The 20032-nt window shown below is 36.8% G+C and overlaps 3 protein-coding genes across 4 annotated transcripts; all 3 read right to left on the bottom strand.

The window, feature by feature from the left end:
• Window positions 1-2068: 2068 nt before the first annotated feature.
• Window positions 2069-6541, bottom strand: LOC113783058 (ACT domain-containing protein ACR9). The gene is made up of 6 exons (XM_027329079.1): window positions 6160-6541; window positions 5191-5409; window positions 5000-5105; window positions 4198-4549; window positions 3389-3673; window positions 2069-3205 (listed from the first exon to the last, which is right to left on the bottom strand). The coding sequence occupies exons 1-6, from the start codon at window positions 6314-6316 to the stop codon at window positions 3059-3061; spliced, it is 1266 nt and encodes a 421-aa protein (XP_027184880.1). The 5' UTR covers window positions 6317-6541; the 3' UTR covers window positions 2069-3058.
• An 843-nt stretch (window positions 6542-7384) lies between these two features.
• On the bottom strand, window positions 7385-8371 carry LOC113782591. The gene has a single exon (XM_027328472.1). It carries the CDS (start codon window positions 8369-8371, stop codon window positions 7385-7387), a length of 987 nt encoding a protein of 328 aa, XP_027184273.1.
• A 1457-nt stretch (window positions 8372-9828) lies between these two features.
• Window positions 9829-19614, bottom strand: LOC113783480 (methionine--tRNA ligase, chloroplastic/mitochondrial). 2 transcript variants are annotated; one of them, XR_003469913.1, is made up of 13 exons: window positions 18989-19614; window positions 18397-18540; window positions 18150-18299; window positions 17252-17419; window positions 15601-15725; window positions 15157-15250; window positions 14244-14342; window positions 13688-13868; window positions 13464-13579; window positions 11917-12072; window positions 11280-11408; window positions 10673-11151; window positions 9829-10128 (listed from the first exon to the last, which is right to left on the bottom strand). XR_003469913.1 is itself a non-coding variant. In XM_027329630.1 (12 exons), exons 1-12 carry the CDS (start codon window positions 19349-19351, stop codon window positions 10981-10983), a joined length of 1896 nt encoding a protein of 631 aa, XP_027185431.1. In that variant the 5' UTR covers window positions 19352-19614; the 3' UTR covers window positions 10480-10980. The 2 variants fall into 2 exon arrangements, 1 of the variants encoding a protein (XP_027185431.1); XM_027329630.1 differs by lacking the exon at window positions 9829-10128 and having other exon boundaries at window positions 10480-11151.
• Between the last annotated feature and the right edge of the window lie 418 nt (window positions 19615-20032).

Raw genomic sequence — 20032 nt, 5'->3', positions numbered from 1 at the left:
AAGGGTAGGACGGGTCTATATTATTTGTTTGACATTTAATTGTCATCCAAAAATGGGTGAAAAAAAAAGAGTTAAATTAAATGAAATAATTTAAAATTTTTAAATATATGTTATTCCATTTCTTTTCTATTAATTAAGACTTGAACTTTTCCTTTCCTCAATCTAAATAAAACACTGGTGTTTGTTTATTTATTTTTCTTTTCATACTTAGTCCAAACAAAATTAAAGGGAACCTGCCAATAGTATTGTACTCAGCCGAAGTTACTAAGATATATTTCGTTTTTCTCTGCATGAATGGTGAGAAATTTTTGCAGTGGAGAAGAAATTTAAAAAGATTTATTAAGAACAAAGGTAAATAATCTGACCTCCTAAGACTAGCTTTTTTGCGTTTAATTCCACTCCAAGTGCTACCAGAAAGCAGGAGTGGAATGAAACCATCGATTGTATGATATAGGAAACCTCAGAGGAGGAGGAGGACGGCGGGAGTGAACTGATGTTGTACCTTCAAACTTGGGAAATTTGAGGGCAATGCGTGCAACGCTGCCGTTAAACAGCATTTTCAATTTTCTCTTTTTTTTCCCTCTTTCTTTTTTATCCTTCTTATTTTTTCTTAAGTAACTTTCTTCGGTATTTTTAAGGCAAGGAAAGGAAAGGAATTCCTTGTTTTTCCTTTTTCTTTTTTCTTAAGTAACTATCTTCATTATTTTTCAGGCAACGAATCTTCTGTTTCACATTCTGTGCCACTCTTTATTTCACTTTTTATTATATTACCATTTCTCCTTCATAAACATCATATTTTAGTTATTCTTTAATTAAAATCCAATAACTATTAACTGAGTAATACACAAAATTTAACAAACTCACAAAATCAAAATGCATAAAAAATGATATTTTTATGAATTTTTTGTTGTATTTTTAAATTTTCTATTATATATTAAAATTTTAAATTATTGTATTTATTTTTCTCAAAAAATAAAATTCATAAAAAAATGAGATTTTTATGAATTTTTTGCTGTATTTTTAAATTTTCTATTATATATTATTTTTTTAAAGTTATTGTATTTATGTTTTACTAAGTTAATAGTCATTGAATCTTAAAAAAACTAAAAAAGAACTAAAATATAATATTTATGAAAGAGAAAAAATAATATAATAAAAAATGAGACAGAGAATGACACAAAGTGTAAAACAGGAGATCCATTGCAGTGGGAAAAGGACCTTCATTTTTCCTTTCTTTGAAGAGGAAAAGGAACGTATAGAAAGGGTAGGAAGGGGTCTATATTATTTGTTTGACATTTAATTGTCATCCAAAAATGGGTGAAAAAAAAAGAGTTAAATTAAATGAAATAATTTAAAATTTTTAAATATATGTTATTCCATTTCTTTTCTATTAATTAAGACTTGAACTTTTCCTTTCCTGAATCTAAATAAAACACTGGTGTCTGTTTATTTATTTTTCTTTTCATACTTAGTCCAAACAAAATTAAAGGGAACCTGCCTTTTTTTCTTTTTAACTATCCTTTCCTTCCCACTCATGTCATTTCCCTTCAATCACCCAATCCAAAGGCTCAACCTCTTCCCCCTAAACCCTCAAAAATAAAATAGAGCACAAGGAAGCCGGAAAATGGCAATTTGTTACGCGTCCAGCCCACTGGTGGCAATGACAAGGAAATTGATTTATTTTTGGCCCACAGACGGCTTGACAAGTATCTTCTGTAAAATATGCAGTCTTGTAGCGTAGGTCGAGATGTTACTCGCATTTCAAAAACTTCCTTGTCCTTCAAAGAAAAAAACTTCCTTGGGCCAATTAAAATAATTAAGACTCGACCAAGTCGTTACTCCATATTCCCGACTGTGAAATCCTCCTATTTCCCTCTTAGCTCTTTTCCGTGTTAGAGAATCTCCCTTGTTTAAGATCCAATCAATTGCTTACTTAAAACTGCTTAAAAAAACTCGTCCACTCTTATTAGTTTGGTCACACTCTAGTCTTTCTCCCTCATGGCTCATGAGAAGCACTCACCTGGATTCATCCCAAGAAAAAGAGGCTTAAAACAAAAAAGGAAAGAGAGAAAGAAAATAGGACTGCCTATCTCCACGAGTAAAAATGAAAGTTGTTTTCTGACGTGCACGGCTGGCTGAGCCTCGGTAAAACCATTGCTGACCTGGCCGGAGCTTTTATATGTTCTTCCGGGTACAACAGATTTCTAAAATGAGGCCACCATACGAGACTACTCATGCCTGTTCAAACTTTAGGGCCAATTCGTCTTCACAGTTTGTGTGACAGGCCGAACTTGGCCAATTTCTCAGCACCTTTAGTCCCTCTCTGAGTTTACACGTTGATAATTGCAATTCCAGACTTCAAGATCTTGCAGGTACACTTCTGTAGTTAGATATCCAGGCAAAATTGAACACCATTTCTGCTGGGACTTCTTTGCATCATACGTCCATGGGAAGTTTTGAGGTCACCATTAGATGCCCCGAGTGGTGACTAAGCAACCAGGCGATTGCCCTCTCATCCTCTAATTCATTTTTCCTAAGCAACATTTAAAACAATGTCGAACCTATTGCAGGCTGATACACACAGAATTTACTCCTACATCAGTATATGCCCACTTTCATCATCGTTTCTTTTCTCCTTGAATACTTCCTACTAGGGGGCTCAAAGCCATGACACCTTATTATCATTCTCCTCTTTACTCTTTTTTTTTTTTTTTGGGTCTTGGCAAGTAATTCCACTCTTCATTTTACAACGCTCACAAATTATATCAAGTAATTGAGCATACTAAAAAGAACCAAATAAAGCCAACGGTAAATTTTTTGCTAAGCTACACGAAGGATCGAAGGATTACAAGAAGAACATGAGCAGAAGGTGAGAAGCTTGATGTATTTCATTTGTTGAAACCTTTGTTGCCGAGCCATACAGTTTGCAACAGCAAGCCTTCTCAACTCAAGTGGAGCAGAAATGCTCTTATATTGCCTTCAGAAACCTGATGCCTTATGAATACATCACCCTGAGACAAAGTGCTAGTTCTCAATGAGTGAGGTATTAATTGAAAATTCACCAACCCATCAGAGTTCCTTTAACCCTCTCAACAATCTCACTTCGAGCTTGCTGGCTAGCTAATGGGAATCCTCGGCTTTCTTCCAAGAGAAATCTATACACTTCCCACTGGCGATCTGATGTTGAATGCCTATCAATCTCAGCCTGCAAATGAATCAAAAGGATAAGTAATTTGAATAGGTATAATTGAAGGACTTCTCGCTCTTCTCTAAATGCACAAAAGTAAGTTCGTTCACATAGAGAGAGAGAGGCTGGGGGAAGGCCAGTGAGCTGGAAGAGCAAAAGAAACCAAGATCGTGTAATTGTTTAAAGTATGTGTTTTCATACCGAAAATATACAGATCCCAAGTGTTTTTAGGGCAAATGTAACATCATAAAAAACACGTGGCCTTCCCTTTCCAGATAACTCAACAGGATTAGCAACCAAGAGTTCTGTATCAGGGCCACGGCTGGTAATGGTGACTCTCAGCGGATGAAGCATCTCTTCCTTTAGGTGAGAACATAAAGCAACTTGACTTTCATCACCTACAATCTTTTTCCCATCTCTTTTCTGGATAAACAGGTCCATGTTCCGATATCCTTTAGCAGTAGGAGAAATTCTTCCATAAGCAATCTAGAAGAAAACAGCAAAAATTGGCATTGCAACATTTCCCTCAAAGTTACAAAGAAAATCAAGGAATGCCAATTTAGAAGAAATCTAGAAGAAATATGGAGGAATTCTTCCATAAGCAATCTAGAAGAAAACAGCAAAAATTGGCATTGCAACATTTCCCACACAGTATTTCAGTCCATGTCAACTCAAGTGAGAAGCTCTAGATTCAAATGATTGCTTGTAAATATGGAGGACCTAACATCAAGCCTGACCCCCTTATCCAAGAAAGATCCTTTAAACAATTGTCCAATACTAAACTATATAAACTGGCCTATCCTGGATAATGCACAGAAAACTCAATACAGTTCAGAAGCAACTAACATTAAATTCTTGATAATCCAGTCAATAAATTTACGACTCAAGGTCCTTAAAGCACAAGCACTTCCAGAGGGAAAAAAAGGGTGCTGTTTTTCCAAATTTAGTACAAGATAACAGTTCCAGTTAGTTATAAACAATACACCCAAAGAAGTTTTGCAATGGCATACCTGAATATCTAGATCCTTGAACGTCCTCAAAATGTCATAGATGAGGCCCTTTTGATCAGTGCATTGTATTTGGAGCAATGTATGGGCTGGGCTCAACACATTATCCACGGTGATCATAGCTTTGTTAACCCTTGCCACTTTAGAAGTGACAACCTGTGAACAAGCATCTTTGTGGGACAACTTGCAACTGAATAAGTCTTCAGCAACTTCCGGTGACAAAGAGGAGAAGTCCTGCTGACCAACATATTCAGGCCCAGCTAGCTCAAGTTCACAGCTGATACAATAGTCGCCTAAAACAAGGCCAAGATGTTTGCAAGTTTTGTTCCGTCTTTCTTGAGTGTGTAACAAGTCCCTGATGTCATAGATGATAAAGTAAGACAAAGGATAGATGATGCAGGAGACCCAAAAATTGTCAATTGTGTATCCTTCAAAGTGGCCAACAGTGACTAACGATCTTATGACACAAAAACTGAGCAACATTAGGCAGCATCATAAGGGATTTGTTCACTAGTCCCCACACAATCAAAATTTTTAGGAGAAGTCTGGGGAGGGGTTCAAGAAAGTTCCAGATTAACTATCGCAACGCAATGAGAAACAACAAAATCATCAAGCACTACACAAAATGACAAGAAATAGGTGATTGAAAGCTCAAGAACAACATCATGAGTCACATCAATAGTTCACAATAAAAATAAATATCCATAGTTCCAATAATAGAGAAAGTAAGAAAAAGTACAAGATGATGACAGATGCATCAAAAAAGCTTCTTTGCAATTATTAAAGAGTCAGGCTTATGACTCACATGCCATCCGTGATGAAGAAAAGGTCTAACACTTTGCCATCTGGAGTTGTCATCACTTTGACTTTTTGAATGCTTAGTTCGAGCTCACAAAGGAGCTTTGTTACATCTGAAGAAAAAACCCACAGAATCTTGTCAAAAAATAAAAAATACACAGGAAAAATGGAAAGAAGGAAGTGGGGTCCTAACTTTACCATGTAAGAGTCCTTTCCTATCCAAGCAAAAAACCTTCAGCAAGTAGACTTGGGGGGGAGGGGAACAACTAGATTGTTGATTGAAGTAGGACAAAATCAAACATGATGGGCAAGCAGAGAGAAGCCGGCTTTTCAAGCTCTCCCAATCAATCTTCAAAGAGCTTGGACGTGGAACAACCCACAACACGATGTAACACCATTTTCCATCAGTAGAGAAATCTGTAATAGAAACACAAAAACATAGTGTTATATGCAACATCTTGTGTACACGGAAAAGGCATATAACTCCAACCTTTTATCAACGTGTTCAAGAATTAGAGAAACTGCATAAATTAACATAGCACAAAAATTGCGAATGATTCTGTTAATTGAAGAGACATACGATTAAAAAAAAAAAAAGACAAACACCATGTGGCTCCTTCAAGAAACTGTTATTCATATGTAAAATCATCTGGAGCCTCTACCATCAAATAATAAATGCCTTCAGAAGGACGTAACCAAAAACTTCTCTGTTTCCTTAACCATTCCTAGTTTACTGACTATGAGAAACAACAAAAAGGATTCACAATGGAGCATCAACCTGAGGAGCAGCTTAACTATCTACCAACAAAATAACAAGAAAAGAAAATTCTCTGATCATGAGAACAAGGTATAATACTCAAACCAAAAGATATGCTTGTCTGCAAATCTCTATGCCCATGCCCTGTTTATCATCTATCGTTAATGTTTTATATGGAATCTGGAAACCAACCATTTGGTTTGGAAAGAAGCTAACAGCACTATATGCACATGCATGTCAGCTCCATCATCAACAATTCTGACAAACTATTGCAAGTTGTCAAGCTCAACACACATGAATAAAATCAGAAATCCATCCTGTGCAAAGAGATTTGTAAACCACAACTGCCAAGATTGGAATTGCATGAAGAATGCAATCTAAAATTGAAAATGGTTAGTATAATCACAAACCTCCACGGGTGACATAGAGTCCAAATTCGAGAATAATGCGAGTGAGATCACACCCGAGTCCGGCCTTATCAGGGCAGTTCACCTTGACAACGCTCGGTTCACCGGAATTCTTCCCATGCTCGATCAAGACGATATCGTCCCAAGAAGGAATCCCCATTATTATCTTCCTGGACCCGTACAACTAATAATAAAGGGCTAGGAAATCTCGCTCTTATCAATTAATCTACAGTCATAATTGTTGTACTTGCTGCAGTACTAGAAAGGTCGAATTTAAGGAAAAGAACAACTCTGGTTGAAAATTGAAATCTCTTGTATTTATTTCTATGAGAAAATAAGAATCAGAAAAAAGGAGGAAGTTAGTTTTGTTTGTTTCCAGAAAGGCCGGAAAGAGAAGCTGTGCTGTGTTTTATACTTTATTAAGAGAGCCGCCGCGGGGGGGGGGGGGGGGGGGTTGGGAGCTAGTTAATGTTGGAGGGATGTGTCGAGCAGGGCTGGCGGGATGTGGCGTGGGGTCACAGGCCATGCCTGATCCACGTAAGCTTTGGTCATTCACCAGCCAAATTACCACGTGTTTTTCTTAATTCTCTGATTTTCTTTTTTTTTTCTCGGGTTTGTCGGGTCCCTTTTAGGAATCCTGAAAAATCCCAAGGATCCAAGGATAGCGACAATTGAACCAATCAAATGTCGGAGTGTTGGAAAGAGAGAGAGTTGATGTGATTTATAAAACGACAGCATTGTTGTCACTGTTCATGTGATGCCTAGCCATCTCAAGCCCTTTTTTTTTTTTCCTTATAAAAAAAATACATCTCCCTGGCTTTGCTCGTCATAATTAAACTTTTCGTCCTCTAAAAATGATTTTAAAATTTAAACTTCTTTTCATTTTTGTCTCTAATAGATGGATATTGAACAGGCGTTAAAATATATTCAAGTACAATATAAATAATTAATGAAAATAAACCATAATATTAAGTTATATTAATGAAAATATTGAAAGTATATAATTAATGAGGAAATGTAAATAATATTAAATAATAAAAGTATATAAATGAAATGAAAAGTAATAATTATAATATATATACATGATATGTCATTATTATCTACCTTGTATATAAGAAAAAAGGGCGGTTTAGTTCTTTGCCTCCCTTGTTGCCACTTTTTTTTTTTTTTTTTTTTTGTCAAACTTCAGCTGTATTATATAATTCAATGATTAGTCTGCATAGCAGATTTACAAAAGGCTGGCAACTGCCAGGAAATCATTGTGGGCTTCTTTGTTAAGCCACACAGGAAAGGATTGCTTCCACCTAGTTTCATGTACCAAGTTAACAGCAAACTTAGCTAGCCTATGGCTACACAGGTTCAATTCTCTCCTTATGTGAAAGAATGAGCATTTCCAGAATGAAAGACTCAACTGCTTTATGTCTTCAATGAGCATGTCCAGAGAGGTTAGACCATGGCCTCCTAAATTGATCCTATCCACCACTGCTTTGCAGTCCGAGAGGATCAATAAGGATGTCATATCTTCCTCAATAGCCTTGCTCAGAGCTGTTCTAATAGCGATAGCCTCCAATTCAGCTGCATCTCTACCTCTTGGCTGCGGGATAGACCAAGTCGTCAGAATCCTGCCATTGTTAGTTTTAGCAATGATTCCAATTCCTGCTTTCATTCTGGTTTGATTCATTCCTGCATCCGTATACATAATGGAAACATGTTGTTCCATTAGACCAGCTAACATGCTCTGTCTGTCCTCTGGTTGGGGGCCCGTACCATTGGTCACCTCTGAATTCCTTCCAGCTTCATCAAACTCTATCCATTCTTCCATTGTTTTTTTGGATATCAGGTCACTTCCTTTTAGATCCTGGTTAAAGTTCCACCCGTTTCTTGCCTTCCAAATTTGCCAGAGGAAATTTGCTGTAATTTCAATGTGTTTATTCCCATCCTCTCTTGCTCTGGCACCCTGCATATGTTCCCACCATTTCCAAAAGTTCCAGTTATGTTCTTCAATGCCGTCCCAGGAGACAGGAAATGTTGCCCAAGCCAGCACTCTAGATTTGCAGTGAAAAAGTGCATGTTCAGTCGTTTCTGGTTCTTCCCCGCAGCATTTGCATAACGGATCACCCTTGCCTGTCCTTGTTGCCACTTGGCTTCCTAATAATTTGACAAGTTGCATAACTCTAATATTTTTCTTGCACATGGTTTTTCTTGCCTCTTGCATATCGCTTTTTTTTTTCTGCTCTTTTTTCATGCCAAACCGAGCAAGTCTGACTCCTTTATTCTCCTTCTGAGCCCAATGAATTTTTTTAACCTTAATTATTTGATTAAGTGAGTGTACTGTCTAATTCATCACCATTGGATTAGTTTTAATATACTAATACTACATTACAACCTTTGGATCAATTTTCATTCTGTTCTAATTGCCTACATATTATATAAGAAGACATGGGAATTTAATGTAGCACTCCCATTTCTTGACACATGACATAACTTTCCTTCGAGATATCTATGATTTTTCTCCCATTTTTTATCTCCCTACTTCTATCTTGATGGATCAAGACAAAAGATGTACCATACAGGATAAAACAAAAGATTTTAATTGCAAGTCATTTTGCATAACTACAAGAACTTGTATTGTTTTTATATATTGTCTAATTTATGACTATAGAATCAAGCTTTATAGATTAAAGAAAAACTTTTAATCCTTGGATATTGATTAATTATGTTTGATTAGTAGCTAACCAACTATTACATTTAAACAGCTCCTTTATGTAATCAATTAAAGTCTCTTTTTCTATTTCTTTATAAATTGTTTCTAAAAGTTGCACAGAAAAATCAGATTTCTTCCTTCCCAATTGTATTCAACTGTGCACCTGTTTCATTGATTGCCTTCATTAACTTCAAGATCAGTTATGGATTTAATAGATGCTGTGTTTATTGTCTCCTTGATTTAGAAGAGCTAACTTCATAGATGGAATTTCTTCTGACAGCCGAAATACCTCTAGTAATTATAATATAAAACAATAAAAGAGGGGAGCACTTGATGGTTGTTGCCTGTTGGGCAGCCTGCACCGTAAATGTGTAAAACATCAGCATCCAACAGCGAATGATTGGAGCAGAAGTGCAGAACACTCTCCGATTGCTGACTGCCCCACATTAATTATCACAGCAACAAAACAAATATTAGACGGCGAAGCTATTGGTGTAGACAAAATAAAAAATTCAGAATTATCATGTCAAGTTGCATTTTCTTTGGCGGATATCATTCCATTGAAGATAAACTAAAACTCTATTCTGTTTTCTGGTTTATTTTTAATTTAATCTTGTCGCAGATAAGAACTTCATTTCTTTCGGGACGTTGGATTAAAGTATGCACCTCAAAATATGTATATGAAAATGTTGGATTTCTGTGAATTACAATTGAGTGCTAATATTTAGTTCAGTATCTTTTAAGAAACAGCTGAGTTTGTTTAGATAGGAGTTTATTTGGATGATTTATTTGAGATAATCACTGTAACACTTTTTATGATGTGATGTATGTGAAATAAAAAAGTGATTTGAAAGATAAGAAGGTGGTTGGAATTTGTGAAACAAATTATTTTATTTGAAATCAGATCAATCCAAACACACGGAATAGTAGTGTCCAATACACACTATCAAAAGAATTTTTGGTTTATGCCCCGCAAAACAAGCGAACCACTAGTTTGCTTTGATGTGATATACAAAACTTGCTCAAGTTGAAAATAGTTCATCAGCAAGCTTACTTGGACGATCAAAACAAGCGCACTAATAAAATTGATCAAGCTGAGCCAATGAACCCTTTGTACTGGTAAAACCTTTTCATAAAGTCAAAGACCTGATCAGTTCTTTTGCATAAGCAGCCATTATAAAGCAAATGGATCCAGTTCCCCATTGAGGAGCCAGCCATGGCTCCTCGTACCCAACACAAGTCAATATTGATCCCCAGCAGAACGAAGCCTAGCAATAGAAGGAAGCCATAATCACCATGAGACTAAGAAGCCAGAGGCAAAGTACTTAGGGATGCTTGGTTTAGGGACCAATATAAGATACACTTCAACAAAGAGTAGAGGGAAAAATATTTCTAGCATCAACAGTAAGCTACTCATTCCATTGTCAGTGGAAAGGGCAATCTCCTAGGCGATTAACAAATATTTCATTTCATAAATTACTTTGCCTAAAATGCAATATATGTACCACGCTAACACTGAGAGAGTATTGCTTCGGGACCTTTGGCAATAAAGAACACTTGCCAACATGTGTTAGAGAAAAGAAATTCTAGTTTCTTTTTTTTTTTTTTGTGTGTGTGGATATTATGAAATAAAACGCAAAGCAAAAAGAAAAAGAACTAAAAGAGTAAATGTAAACAAAGTAAAGATATTTCTTTTTCAGGAGAATGATAGCTGGATCATCGTCATCTAAGTTATTGATGGATCACAATTGGAAGTTCAGTAGCATTATGCCAGAAGGGCCAAAAACAATATAAGGCCTTTGAGGTAACTACCTTCACATTTGCAATATGAGACTTTTATGTCGCTTTATCAAGAAGAATGGCAATCGACTCTCCTGCAAGCGAATTATGATATCAGAGCTACGCATGTCAAACACCAGAACCAGCAATGCAGCAAGCACACCAAAATGGAGAAAAGTCTCCACAGAGTTTTCAATCAACTGTTCCAAATCCATTCAGTAGCTCTTCTGTTTCCTCACCGAATGAATGAGCTACTTCCAACCTCTTCAAAAGGTTTTCATCCAACTCCTCTGGATCATTGGAAAGGACTTCATCAATTACCTGCGCTGGAACCAAAACTTTCACACTTCAATAGGGCTCTTATTTTGATTTATATTTTCCTTTTCTTTACTCCCCTGCTTTACTGTTTCGCCTCCATTACCATCTTCTATTTGGTTCTCAATCCTGGAAAAGACAGGTTTCGGCTGTGCCATAACCTGTCCAGCCTTAAGCCCACCCCACTTGGCATCACTCTGCAAGATGCTAGAACAAGTCATGTGCAGCAAGGATGCAGCAAAATTTTGTGATGTATGTGCACATGTGGATATGGCAGTGCATATCTTGGTGAGTGTGCATTTGAAATAGAGAGAGAGAAAGAGACCCAGGTGATGGTGTCGAATTGGTCCTCTGTGTAGCCCAGCTGGTTGTATATTCTCAAACATAAGCTTGGTGTAACAGGGGACAAAACTATGGCTATGATCCTCATTGCTTCCAGCACAATTACAAGTTCCTATCCACAACTTAGAAACAAACACTTAGCACCAATAAAAATGACAGCAAAATCAAGAAATTATTGTGCACACTTGCAAGGTCCATCATAACTGCAAGAGAACTATCTTTAAAAGCAAAAAAACAAAACCTTAGCTCAAATAACCATCAAATTGAAATCACCAGAAATCATAAATGTCCGTGTAGTCCCTATGCTACTGTACTCTTTAAAGCAACAAATGGGTAACCCCATAGAATGACACAAAGAACAGGTAGACCTAAGGTGCACAATGAAGGCAATTTTTAATGCCAGTGAAGTGATTTTTTGGTGAATTTCGGGAGTCGTACCAAAAGGAACTTACTTGCACTTCTACCGCACATATAAAAACTGGACATGCAGTGTAGACCCGATGTTACGATGCATTGCATAACATATAAACATGAGTTATTTCATAATGATGTCTGTTAAAAACTATAACAAATTCCATACAAGCTATTCCTCATGAAAGCAAATGGCCAAGGAAAGGAACCTTCGCTGCAGTTTCAGAAGCAGCACCTCCTTGCTTAAAAAGAGACCAAGGCGCCTGTTGATTCATGTACAAGTTCCCAGCATTACCAATCTCCAGCACAGCTTCGCAAGCTGACGAGAGAGCAAGGGTTTCATAATGAGTTTTCGCCTTCGTGACCTAGGAACAAAATCAAGCAAACAACACTGTGAATAAATTCATAATAAAGCAAAAGTGCAGAGAGAGATAGAGAGAGAGAGAGAGACAACACATGAGGAATCTCTCAGTCCAGGAGAAGAGTCCAGGGAAAATTGAGGATAGCTAGGACAAGGAAGAGAGGGATGGGCCTAATCTGTGAACCCTCACATGGTTGAAAAGTGTGCCATCTATCTAAGAGGGAAGCTGCTAGAATTCTAAACATTAACTAATCTTCCTTGTACAACCATTACACTGCTGGAACTCTAACCAACTAATCTACCTCATGCAACTAGTACGGATTCCCCACTCCACTGGCAGTCTCCAATTCTCCTGAGATTGAGGAATCCTATCCCAAGATGACACAGTATCCTGAATAGTAGTTATAATGTTCTTTTGATGGTGAATGGCTAAATATGGAGATCTAATTTACTTGAACAAAAAGTCTTACTGTCCAAAGGGAATTTGCTATAAATTTGACTTCTGCTATGTATTTTCTTCCTTCATTATGGCCTCCTCTGGCCAACACTTTTGTCTTTTCCAACAAGTAATTAACAGTCAACTCTATATGCCTTCAAAATAACATGTAATAAAACATTCCCAACAGATGTTTAAACTTCAAATTAGATTTTTTCATTCTTGGCATTTTCTTTAGTCTGACAAATTTGCCAAGAGTTTGCATGGGTAGCAATTACTTGATTTTGTCTTAACAAAAATGGCTGACTAAATGGTATATATTCACAAACTAAGCATGAGGCTAACAGCTGCAGAATGACTGTTTAATATTGGAGCTCTGCAGTTTACATGAAAGGGGGAAAATTTTCTGGTTCAGACCATGCAGAATAAAAGCTGTAAAAAATTGAACTGCATACGCAACAATCCTAATCAGGAATCACAAGAAAACAACATTTGCTTTATGGAATATGCCTACATGTGAAGATCATTTAAATGATCAAAAGTTACTTTTCAAACTATAAGAAGTGAAAGATATCACCCTTTTTGGATAAATAGCAGAGAAAAAACATGTAACTCAAGGATCAGTGGTAACTTCAAGAAGAAGTTGACAGATACAGAAGAGCCTATCCATATGAAAAGGTTTTGGCACAACTATGTACATAGAAGCTCATTATTAACCTTAGCCCTAAAAGTCTATGCATGTGGTAACTAGTATCTTACAATGATTGTAGTACTACACCAAATGATTTTGATTTACACACGTATACATATTGTGGAGTTAAATAAACTAAAACAAAGCACTGTAGAATCTCCCCCACTAATTCTCTGTATATTATAAGACAAAAGATATCTGCAAAAGCAATAACGACTATCACATGCCAGACTTTTTACAGATAGAATACGTAATATGCATAGTTTACCAACATCTCCACTGCATCTTTGAATGTATTTCCCTCAGCAGCAATGGCTGAATCAACAGCCAAAGTTGATTGACAATTTTTCTTCAGAAGCCCAAGTGTTCGGTTCAGAAGATTCCCTTGCAGAAGTGACTAAAAGGTCAGCCTTGAAAAAACCAATTACCAGAGCCTAAAGAGGAATGCATGATGGACCCAAACAATGCCAAATTTTAGGAATTGGAAATTACCAATTGTGTTAGCAAGATGTGCATTGACAGTATTAATGAAACGGCTCTCAGAGTAATCCCCATCACTACCAAATTCAACCTCCTTGAGGAAAAAGTACCTGACAGCATCAGGTCCAAATCTTTGCACCAAATCAGTTGGTTCTAGTGTATTTCCCAGTGACTTGCCCATCTTGTTGCCATCCTAAGATTGTTAAAATGAAAAACATTGCTGCAGGAATCGAAGTATATAAATCATATAAATAGTGAAATCACATCACTTATCATTCAATTCTTCTTCTCAGTTCAAAATACATAGTTTTTTTTGGAGGAATACTAACCTTTACTACGTGGAATTCTAAAACCAAGGTATTGTAGTAATGATCCATGGAAGGTTTTAAAAGCAGGAATAGCTAATTATGAACCATAACTGAAGAGTTAATTTCTGGACGTCTAACACAATCATGGTCCTTGATATATAACAAGTCCAAAAAGAATTGAATAAAACTACCGTACAGAATTCTAGGAAAACATTCCATTAAGACAAAGAAGAATACAAATATTATTCAGGATTAAGTACCTTTGTCAAAAACCCATGGCCAAATACCATCTTAGGAAGTTGGAGTCCAGCTGACATGAGCATAGCTGGCCAATAAACTGCATGAAACCGTAATATATCCTGCATGGAAATGTCAGAAATTGATTCATCTATTTGTTAAAATAAGAAATATTGAACACATTAAATCATAAAATTCAATCAGATGGGCAAGATTGCAATGAGGACCAAGCAGATTATTTGATGCTGCTATTGCTATATGCTGAAGGTGATAATTAATAAAACATAAGAAGTTGGAGGAGACAAGCGGGAATGAATGTTAAAAAGCTACACCACGTGTTATTATCCCAAGCCAAGCAGAACAATGGTTTTCCCATCAATAGGATGTACATGGTTTGATTTTGACAGACTAAACCACATGCTACTTACAGGCTGCCTCCTAAAATGGGTAATACAGACATCTCTCGTGAACACATTAAAGAAACAAGAACAGAAAATATAGAAACAATTTATCGCATTAACAGTGAAGACAAAAAAAGGTAAAAAGTAACAGAAATATGCAGTTGTAGATCAGAAAATTCTTAATAAGTGCAAATAAAACATTAAAAGGTAAAGAATGATGTTTCTGTAATCAAGAGACTTTGTAAACGCTTGCTCAGCATGATACTATTATAAGACTCACTTGCTTTTCACTGGAGAAGTTAAATGCTATAAAATAAGTGGAATGAAGTTCTTCATATCAGATGAACACCATAAGAACCTAACATACAGAGCAGTTGTCCTTTTCATGTTCTTGTAGCTGCAATAGATTTTGGAGCCAAGAAGGAAGGAGTATAATATATCATGTACATCTTATCTCATCTCTATATCTCTGAGGTAAGCATAAAAAGAGAAGCTTCACAGCCTTAATCATAAAGTAAGCAAAAAGAGACCATACCTTGCCAATTAAGTGCAGAGATGTGGGCCAGCCTGATGAGATTGCAGTCTGTAAGTTTGGCTGCTCCCCATCATTCAATAAAGCAGAAATATAACTGCTCAAGATAAATAAAAGAAAGAGAAGGAAGTATAAGCAGAATAACCAAAAGAAGTATTGGAGGAACCTCTAAAGAGGGGCTACTCCACCTTGAACCAGGAAGAAAAAGCATGAAAAAAGGGAAATTAAAAAAAAAAAAAACTTGAAAGTGAGATTGCTACAATACTGAAACAAATCGAAAGAGTAAGAAAGAAAATGAACTGAACAAAATTAAGTTTGAGGAAGCTTGTCAAGCAATTCCATGCTAAAAGATGAAGCAATGCAAAACCAAACAGTCAGATTAATGGAGAAGGCATTTAAACTCAAGTCAAGAACTACCGGTTTTGAAGAATGAATTAAGTAACTCACCCTACTAAAGCATCAAACCAAACATATATAGTTTGCTTGGCATCATTAGGGACCTCTATACCCCAATCTACTGATGCACGGGAAATGGAAAAATCTCGCAACCCACTTGTAATCCAGCTTTGTACCTAAATAGAGTTCTACGTCAGAAATAAAAAATGAAAATGAGCTTGATAAAGGAACAGATAACACCCACTAGTCATAATGTACTCTGAAGCAGGACTTTAGTAATGCTTAATGAAGAACATCTTTAGTGGGAGATAAAAATTAATAAAAAAAAAATGCATATGGAGCCAGGTAAAAATATATAGGCATGAGTGCAATCATCATTTCAATGAAGTCATCCCTTTAAGTTTTATGAGTAGAAATTTGAATGAATACTCTTAATTGGAAGGATAGTGTTTAGTTCAATCTACTCCAGCAATGACATTACAACATAAGGTTTATCGTGCACCAGGGTTGCTTTTCTTAAGCAAAAGGAGAATCCAGCACTATACTAAAAAAGGGTATTCCCTCTATCAGAAGGTATACAATACAAACTGAAGTTTGGACAGAAGCTATGCATGTAGGAATAGTCTGCCCACTCCAAGAGAACATACAAAACAAAACCAGTGCTTCAAGCTCGCTGGAGGTTTAAGGTGTTGAGAAGCTCCCGTATTTCTATCATTCCAGATTACCAAAACACTGCAAGTCCTGCACATTCCCAAGGTCTTCCATTTCCTCTATATTTACCTGCCTTCTCCAACAAAACATAACATCTGAAACCCTTCTTGGTATGACCCAATGACATCCTAACATATTTAAAACCATTACCCTGCATTTACATGACAGTCCAAACTGTAAGTTTATTTAAAACCATTCCTGTATATTCACCAGATCTCCCATACGCTGTTTGGTTTGTAAGTTTATTGCATTCCCGCTACCGCGAGGACAAGAATGCTGCTTCCTTTGGAGCCTTTTCCCCAAATAGCATACTGAGGAAATCTTCTTTCCAGTCATCCTCGTAGCATGTTGTAGTAGGATCTGCAGTGATTATTCTCTCCAATTCCATGAATCCTCTCCACTTTCACAAGGTTTCAACTGTATAATCTATTTCAATCATGGAACTGAATGTTTTGCATAATTTGAGTATATTACGGAGCTCAAGGTCAGTTTACTACAATTTCCAAAGTAGTTTAGACTCAAGAATAGAAGACTAAATTAGAAGTTTTGGTGTCCCTTCCTACTGACCACTTCCATTTGCCTCAAACTGTTGCATACGAGGAATAGGTCTAAGAGATAGTAACCAAATTGAAACAATCTAATCAGAACCCATGTATACATTCTTCGGATTCTAATTATTTTTCCATTAAAATTCAAAGGTGGTAAATGCAATGAAGTTCACATTAATAATAAAAATTAAAAACTCAGAACTTAAAATCAAGCTACAAAAATAAAATGAAGCATAAGTTGAATTACAGATAGATGCATAAAACTTTTTAACATATGAAAAGTGTATATGTCATGTGCAAGCCAGCATCAGGTTCTCCCAGCTCAATCAATTATTCAATTCACAGCTCCACAACTATATCAGATGATACATATTAGTCAAACAAATAGTACGTGCAAAAAAGATCATCAAAAATCCAGGAGCAATAAGATTGTGCTGTCATACCTCATTCAAGCGAAAAGAAGGCTGCACAAATTCTGGATTCTCACTTAGCATCTTTCCTAGGAATCCTTCATACTTTGACAGGGCAAAGAAGTAATTGTCTTCTTTTTTGGCAACACATGGTTTTAGGTGGATGGGACAACAGTTGTTGTCCAGCAATTCCTTTTCCTCCTGAAATTTAACAGAGCAAAAATTTACCGAACCAGAAGCAAAAGGTGGAGCACCCCTTTTATAAAGCCTTCTCAACCCCTTTTATATTGCTTTCCTAATTTATCGAGGGACAAGAAAGGTCCCACTAGTACCTATCCTAGATTCTAAATTGATTTATTTTTTATTTTATTCTAAATTGATGGTTCTCACTGCACTGAAAATATAAAATTATAAATTAACCGTTTGCAAACACATGATTTCTGGTAATTATTCCCCTTTTACCTCCCAAATAATGTTCGCCCCTGCTGGTCTCTCCAGGATAATCTCTCTGAAACTTGTTCTACTAAAGCCATAAGTACAATGTCTAAATTCAATGCGAGGAACAACAAACTCTCATTCATCAGAGAAAGTGATATGAACAACAAGAGAACAAAGTAATGAACTATCCCAAAATATAAATTCACGGGTTTCAAATACTTGAACAGACAGTTTATGAACTTATCCAAACATTTTACTGTTTACATCTCCACTCCCAAGGTTAAGCATTTCTATTCATGGAGGGATCCAGAGAAAGAATAAGTTTTTACAAGTTTCCTGCATAGTTATATAGCATGCGCTCTTTTTAACAAGCAGAAATTGTGTGCACTTCATGTCTGGTAAATCAGGCAACTCAGGCTCAAGTGATGCATATAACAAAGATAATGAAACAACCCAAAAGCAAAATAAATAAAATTTAAATATGAGGTATGACCTTGTACTCTTCACAATTTACACAATACAGTCCCTCGTAATCCGCCCGATAAATGTCACCATTTGCTAAGACCTTAGAGTAGAATTCCTTCACAATTGCTTCATGCTTAGGATCAGTGGTCCGGATGAACTTATCATAAGCTATGCCTAACTGCAATCCGAGTAAAAAGGATTGAAATAAGAACAAAGTCTCGTTCTAGTTAGATGCTTCAGAATTAAGAAAGTCATATAGAAGCATCTAAGTATACATCTCTCCAGAGTGTCCTGTAAGCCTGTGATACGACATTGCAGTGTTCAGCAGGGCTACAACCACAGGCAGCCGCAGCAGTAGCAATCTTTTCCCCATGCTCATCTGTGCCAGTAATGAATACAACCTTATTCCCAAGAAGCCTCTGCACTTAGAATTATGAACAAGGATTAAAATTTACATTCCTTAATCAGCCTATATTCTAAGGTGGCTCCCTTCTATTATTAGCACAAGAATAACTCAACTAAAACTTTTGCATGCAAAAGCAGGAAGATGTGAGATTAAATGGCAAAAATGCACCTTGGTAGAGAAAATTACTGAAACATTAGCATCATTTACCCCAAGAGAAAATTAATGAAACTTTAGCATCAATTACCCTAAGAAGTTATCTGATTTTCAAACGAAGATACCATCCATTGTTGCTTTGACTGTACCCTTATCTTTCTAAGGTTCCATCTCAAACTTTTAGTGTCTTTGGACAATTATTGAAGAGAAAACTAACCCCTATCCAAGTAATATTTTGAATTAAATAAACAATTCTACGCTCCAAATAAGGGGAGAAAAAAAATATGGAAAGGACAAAGAGATGGAACCTGAAAACGAGCAATGGCGTCAGCAGCAACGGTAGTATAGGCGCTGCCCATGTGAGGCGGGGCATTCACATAATAAAGCGGAGTTGTGATGACAAAAGGCTCAGCATTTTGCCTGCCACTACTGGGACTAGTATTAGAATCCATAGTGCTGCCTCTGCTGGTACTGCAAGTACAGTAAAGATTTCGTCTTGAAGAAGACCACGACATTCTCTTGCCGAAAAGGGACCTATTTGTGAAACGGGTCCTATTTGTGAAACGGGTCTTCTTTAAACTTACGGAATTGCACAAAGAAGAAGACGATGAAGTTGAGAATGATAGCAACCACAGCCTATTTTGTATGGGATTTTGAACTCTAGAAGCCATTTTTCTGTATTTTTCCACTTTCTGCCGAAGCTTTTATCTATAGCTACTAGTTATTGAAAAAAACTGAACAGATACATGTTGTTGAGTGAATTTTTTAATTAAGCAGGGATGTGCGGTAGTCACCAATTCGCCACCTCAAAACTCGAACGTTGTGAAGAAGGCTCGTAGCCGGAGGTTTTGGGAGGATAAAGGCAAGTTTGAGGCTTTAAGAAGTCTCGGGGGCAAGAAACAGGGGAACAGGAGGAGCAATAATTTTATGTGCTCAAGACTAGGATAAGGTGATATGGCGCCAGAAAGGCCACGGGATTTGGGTAGTTAAGTCCTGGAGCAATCCAAGAGTTGCCGGCTTTTGGGTTGACTTCTGGTATTAGGTTTAATTAGTCAAATTTTCGTTTCTCGAAAGAAGAAAAAAACAATGGCAGTAATCTGCCTGCGTCAGTTCGAAAGAAACTCTGCTTGGGTCGTCATTCTCTGGGCTTGTGGGGGGTCTTCACCGCTTAGTAGCAGCGGGTCTAGTGGGTTTGGCCCCTGTCGGGGTTTCTATCCCACATCGGCTTTGGGGGGTTGGGATTTGGGTAGTTAAGTCCCTGGGAGCAATCCAAGAGTGGCCGGCTTTTGGGTTGACTTCTGGGATTAGGTTTAATCAGTCAAATTTTCGTTTCTCGAAAGAAGGAATGGCAT

Source organism: Coffea eugenioides, chromosome 9, assembly GCF_003713205.1.
Source record: "Coffea eugenioides isolate CCC68of chromosome 9, Ceug_1.0, whole genome shotgun sequence".
In the NCBI taxonomy this organism is placed as follows: domain Eukaryota; kingdom Viridiplantae; phylum Streptophyta; class Magnoliopsida; order Gentianales; family Rubiaceae; genus Coffea; species Coffea eugenioides.
This window is presented reverse-complemented; position numbering and strand designations above follow the sequence as displayed.